Raw genomic sequence first — 6441 nt, forward strand, 5'->3', positions numbered from 1 at the left:
TTGAAGCACGAATTTCTCTCTATTGACAACACTTCCATCACTGGGATTAACTGGTTTGTGTCCTAGAGGTGCCTGTTTCCATCCCATAGAGGTAACCGGTGGTGACCAGCTCGTAACGTGAACCATCATGTCTTAAACAGCTTCGACATGCTAAATATTTAAAAGTATTTAAATACTAAATAAATTATTTAAAATAATAAAAATATTTAAGTATTGCCGAGTACAGATGGAGCTACTTGTGCAAGACTTCAGAGAGGAGCAGAAGCTTTGATTCTGAATCTTCTTCTCATCTCAGCAGAAATGTGGGAAGCTTCAGCCATATGAACAAAACAGAGGCATTAATTAGGCTTTTCTTTGTTTAGCTTTATGAATGTAGATCTACATTTGAATGTAGATTTTTTTTTTAATGGTACAAATACTACAGTAACATGAGAATTTAAAAAAGCAACCTGCTCCTCATCACTTACAACACCGAGTCCAGCTCCCACAAAAAATGGAACTGGTGTCTAATTTCCTGGTGTTGATCAATACTAATTAATATATTTTTTGCTGTATGAAGTACACAAACAGCTAAAGAAATCAGTGGAGTCACAGCGTGAAATGTGTTACAGGTTAAGGAATAACAGAGAGATCCGTGAGGCACCGGGCTGGTTCTCCTTGTGCCACCGGGACATAAAACCCTTCCAAGCACACAAGAGGCAGCACAAGGGTCACCAGCCGGAAACCTCAGCCCCTTTGTTACCTGTTTGGTTTAAAGCAGTGCTGGAGGACATGGTGTCCGCGGGTCCTGGAGACGCCCACCCAATGGGTTGGAGATGCTGGGGAGCAGCTCACCCAGGCTGGCAAAGGGTTTTATGCTCAGGTGTTTGTGCGCCACGCTCTCCCTCAGGAGCCTCCTCCTGCTCATAATTATTTCGATCTGCTCAGCAAAATTCCCTTTCCATTGTCCCCCCCAAAAACCTTTCTGGCTGCACCAACACCTCCCCGGCCGGCTCTCCAGGAGGGGCCTGCACAGGGACCACCTGGGCTTGGAGACAAACAAGTCCAGGGCAATTCGTGTTTTATTCATCCAGCTATCACAAGTTCTCTATTTCAGTGTTTCCATGAAAAAGCCCTTTACTACCAACAGGGAAAGCTGATGGATCATCTAATGTTGCGTTGAAAAGTGCCGGAAGCAAACCAAACAAAGCATCTGCTGTGCGAATGGTTTGACTGTGGCCATGGGGATTCCTCTCCAGCAAATATATTTATTTCCATACACTTCACTGGTTTCTGCACAAGTTTGTTCAAAAGCATCATTTTACACAGCTGCTTTGACTATATAACAGAATTAATTCAGATTTACCAGGTTTATTCTGATGAATCCTGAGCATCCATGATTCCTGAAAGCTTCTGCCAGATGAAAAGACATTCTAAAACCCTTAATACAAATACTAAATGATAACTTTGTCCCAGACATTTAGAAAACACAAAGGATGGGGCAGATAGACGAGAATACCAAGCTATGAAAGTGAGGGGAAGCAAGATGGAGAAGTGTGTTGATGAGCAACACACCATCACAGCGTTATTTCATGTGACCTCACATCGTGGTCTGGACCTCAAATTCACGGAAAATTCATTTAACATCCTCTTAATAGCAGGACATCACCAGAGGTTATTCATGAATATAAAACACAAGAGATCGGACACTGACTGGTTTAATGTCAGCAGAGCAAAACCACCACCTGCATTCTCCCTTTTGCTCCCTGAAGCCTGAAATTGATTATTATTTTTAATAATATTTAAGTAATAAATAACACTTATTTTAGGCCGTATTTAAATAACATTTGCTTCGGACAATAACCTTCTGCCCAATCCATGACAACCGTCAGGTCTTATGCTACAGGCAGGGAAAGTTCCGTCCATCCTAGACTTGGTTCAAGGCGACCTGGTGTGTAGACCTGGTTGAAGGAGAACCGTGTTCTCCAGGCGTCCTGCTTCCAGGTGCATTTAGTCCCTGCTTCTTGAAGGTGTGATATCTCACCTTTTTTCTTGAAGGTGCGATATCTAACCCTTCTCACCATGGCAGGGTTGCTGTCTCCTTTCAGCTGGCCAGGAACCTTGGATGGACAAGGAGGAGAGGACTCTGCCTTTTGCTTTCCTCATGGAGTTCTTCATGTCCGTGTTCCGTAGGCTGTAGATGAAAGGGTTCAGCATGGGGACGGTGATGGAGTACAGCACCGAGACCACCTTGTCGTGCTCCAAGGAGTGTCTGGAGCTGGGCCGCAGGTACATGAAGAGGGAGCTGCCGTAGTACAAGGTGATGGAGACCAAGTGAGAGGCACAGGTGGAGAAGGCTTTGTGCCGACCAGTCACAAAACGGAGCCGCAAGGCGGTGGAGAGGACCAACAAGTAGGAGATTAGGATGAAGACCGTGGTGCTTAGGATGTTGAACCCCACCACAGCAGAAACCATTGCCTCGTTGATATGGGTGTCAGAGCAGGAGAGGGCTAGCAGTGGTGGGCCATCACAGAAGAAATGGTTGATCCTCCTGGACCCGCAGAACGGGAGAGAAAATATGGAAACGGTGTGTATGGTGGAGCTGATCACACCGGCTAAGTAGGCCCCAGCCAACATCCCAACGCAAAACCTCTGGGACATGAGCACAGAGTAGAGCAGGGGGTTACAAATGGCCACGTAGCGATCGTAAGCCATGGCGGCCAGCACGTAGCACTCGGCAGTGGCACAGGTGGCGAAGGAGAAGAGCTGGGCGGCACACCCAACGAAGGAAATCACCTTCTGCTCCACCAGAAAGGTCATCAAGGTTTGGGGGATGATGGTGGAGGAGTAAGAGATGTCCAGGAGGGACAAGTGGCTTAGGAAGAAGTACATGGGGGTGTGTAGGTGTGGATCTATCCTGATTAATATAATTACTCCCAGATTTCCTACTAGAGTGACCACATAGATGGCAAGGAACACGACAAAGCACATCGCCTGCAGATCTTCTTGGGCTGTGAAGCCCAGGAGAATAAACTCGGATGCAAATGTATCATTATCTTCAACCATATTGAATATATAAGCTATTCAGCTGCTTTATGTCTTTCAAATGAAAATGTTTGACAACATCTGTAATAATGTTAAGAATGTCAATTTTTTACTACCAAGCAGTCACACCATTAAGTCAATATAAGGTTAATTCGCTTTGAGAGTGGAAAACCTCAAGTTCTCAAGGCTGATCTCCCTGCTCAGCCTTAGAAAACCACAAACAAGACCCAGCAATACACGTGGAAGCAGGTGGATATTTTAAGGTAAGGAAGGAGGGCAATACCATACCAGAATAAAGCATAAATTAATAAAACCATTTACACTTGGAAGTCCGTGATTTTCACAATAACTGCTTGGAAAATGAAATTATTGCTCATCTTTTGAGTGCTCCCAGTGCAGTGTTAGTCCATGAGGAATAAATACCTGTTCTTCTAGGTGAAAGCACCGGAAAATGCGACTTTCCTTAGTGTAATTTTTCCTCTTGTAGGATGGTGCAGAAATAAGAGCCGGAATTTGTGTTTGCTTCAGACGTGATGTCTAACTTGGAGAGAAAAGATAATCTCAGGCTTGTTCTGCTCACCGGGGAGAAATCAGCAGCTCCTAAAATCACACCCTATGACAGATAGAATAAACAAACATTGATTTTTCCTGGATAACATTAATCATCGCTTGACAGAGTTACACCAGAGAGCAAAACAAGAGTCTGTGCATCTGACAAACAGCCCCAAACTTAAAAGCCATTGTTATTTGATGACCCGTTGCTGAGGGGGTGAGGTTCAGTCCAGACCCAGACATCTCATTTGGGATGTCCCATGAGCAACGCGTCTGCTCTCCCGCTGTTATTAACGGGGATTTAGAGCCGCGTTTCGCCGCCCGTGTCGAGACGCCGGGGGCAAAGCAGCGTTCGAGGCTTCGCATGGTGCCGGAGGGTGCGTCACAAATAATGAACATCGGGCCGAATCCTCCCCCCGAGGCAGCGTCCACCTGCCTGGGTGCAGACATCGACTGCCATTGGAGAATTGACCCCAATTTCACGATTAACTAAAGCTCGCCCATGCTGTTTCTTACTTGACAAGCCAACTGCTCCACATGGTGTAGATATGACACCCGGGGGTTTCCAGGGCTATGGGTTGTGCCATGTATGTGCTGCCCACCAGGAACCACATCTGCAGCTCAAAGACACCCACTAGAATGGAGATAAATTAAAACCCCATGCCTTGCTGCCTTGGATGAGGTATTATTCATACCGACAGCCAGGTGGGTGCTCCACACTCCGCTCAATAACTCCCAGCAAACCCCCAAATATTTCTCCATGTCCTCCTGGGGAAAGGACCTTCATTTGTGACACTTTCCTACTCAAATTCTGCAAGATTTTGCGTCTCGTGGACAAAATGGTACAAGACCTTTCCCCAGGCTGCCCCAGGACTCACCAAGCAGCCCGTCTCTAGGGTTTTCCGAGATTTAATTTGTGATGTTATGAGTAGCAGAAACAGCAGAGGCTGCCGAGACCCAACAGCCTTCAGGGTTAGAGACCCATTATCCTGATGTCAGGGTGGACGTTATCCCCAAAATCTTAGTATGGAAACAAGGGGAGGGTTCCAGATCTGTAGAGCTAAAATTCACTGTTTGGCTGACTGCTGTTTTAAGCATCTTACACCCCAAACTATCTTGTGAATGCAGAAAAACCTCATTAATAAGATGGTTTAATATGCAATGTCCGCAGCATCCCTCTGGTTTTTCATCCTGACCACCCTGAAGCAGAGAGGGGGACACTTGGCCACTCGTCCCGGGGACCGGGCAGATGCTGTGGGACAAGGTGGGATTTTCACAGCGGGATTTCTGCCATTTGAAGTGGTTTTGATACTCACAGCTGCTCCTGCTGCAGGTCCAAAGGTCTGACAGGTCTTCTCCCATGTGACATCTACCTGTGTGTCCAGAGTTGTGTCCTTCACGGTGGTCATGGAGCTGGGGGGGAAATAAAATAAAAACTAATAAAATAAAATAAAATTTTAAAAAGAAAATAAAATTTAAAAAGAAAAAAGAAAATAAAATTTAAAAAGAGAAGAGAGAGAAGAGGAGAAGGAGAAGGAGAAGAGAAATAAAAAATAAAATAAAATAAAATAAAATAAAATAAAATAAAATAAAATAAAATAAAATAAAATAAAATAAAATAAAATAAAATAAAATAAAATAAAATAAAATAAAAAAATAGTCCTGATCTGCGGGGAGGTGTCGGACCAAGCGATGCTCAGCTCAAAGGGGTCCTGACACCCTCCACTGCTAGATCACAATATAACCAATGTGGTTTGTAAATTAATGACACCAGAAGGTGTTATTTGAACAATACCAACTCAAAAATGGTGCTTTCTGTAGTTTCATATATCCTAAAAAACCCCCAAAGATGGTTAATTGATGTTCCTCCACTGCACGTGTGATATCTCTATCCTAAACCCTCCTTGGAAGCGTTCAGCCCCCAGCGCAGCTTACACGCAATGGGAAATGCAGCACATCCTTCTCTCAGTTCACACTGCTGCTCAGAATGAAAACAAATGAACAAAAATCAGCATTCATTTTCATTTTGATGTATCTGCCTTTATTTTGCAACCAGCAACTCCAGGCACACTTTGCTCCCAAGCTGAGAGGCTGTTGCACCCGCTGCAGCTCCTGCCGGAAAGGATAAAACTCACCTCTTTGTCTGCTCAAAATAAACAAAAATAGAGAAAGACCCTAATTTTATCCACCTAACACTCAGCATTTCACAGCAAAATGTGGGTTCGCTCCCCGCAAACGTCACCGGGATGAATCCACCACCCTCAGCCAGGAGCCGGGTACCTATATAGGCAACCTCAGCCATTTAACTCATTACCCAGCGCTCACCTGGGATTATCTGGGTAGTGATGGACGTGATTTGCATAAATCAACTACACAAAAATTAAATTATTCTCCTGCATGAGCTAAAAGTTCAGCTCTCTATGTATTTTCATTCGCCTTTATTGTGAAATCTGGGATGGCTTTGTCAGGAGCGAAGATGGATCCATAGGAAACAATTGATGTAGGAGATAATAATTTAAACAATAATTGAATAATTTAAAAATAATAAATAATTTAAAATATCAGGAATTATCACTTCAAATAGTGTATGGTTAGTACGGATTATTTAAGATTTTAAATATATATATATATATAAAATAGGGCAGAGCAAACTCGATAATCTAGATTTCATAGAGCCTGAAATCTCACCCAAGAATTGCATTAGGAAAACAAAAAAAAGGCAGTTTAAAGCATCATTTCAAGGGGAACTTGGTCAGAAATTGTTTAAACATCTGACATTGCCCATTTATTTTTAAGAGGCTCTAGAGTCGATGCTGGGAAAATAACTGATGTAAATGGGCTCAGCCAACTGGAGAGACGATGGTT

At 43.8% G+C, this 6441-nt stretch overlaps 1 protein-coding gene across 1 annotated transcript; it reads right to left on the minus strand.

Annotated features, from left to right (window-relative positions):
* Positions 1-2046: 2046 nt before the first annotated feature.
* LOC309442945 (olfactory receptor 5AP2-like) lies at positions 2047-3045 on the minus strand (the record flags this gene model as incomplete). Its single annotated transcript, XM_082059304.1, has 1 exon — positions 2047-3045. One exon carries the CDS (start codon positions 3043-3045, stop codon positions 2047-2049), a length of 999 nt encoding a protein of 332 aa, XP_081915430.1.
* Between the last annotated feature and the right edge of the window lie 3396 nt (positions 3046-6441).

The sequence above is a fragment of the Streptopelia decaocto genome (genome assembly GCF_964273445.1).
Source record: "Streptopelia decaocto genome assembly, chromosome: 7".
In the NCBI taxonomy this organism is placed as follows: Eukaryota; Metazoa; Chordata; class Aves; order Columbiformes; family Columbidae; genus Streptopelia; species Streptopelia decaocto.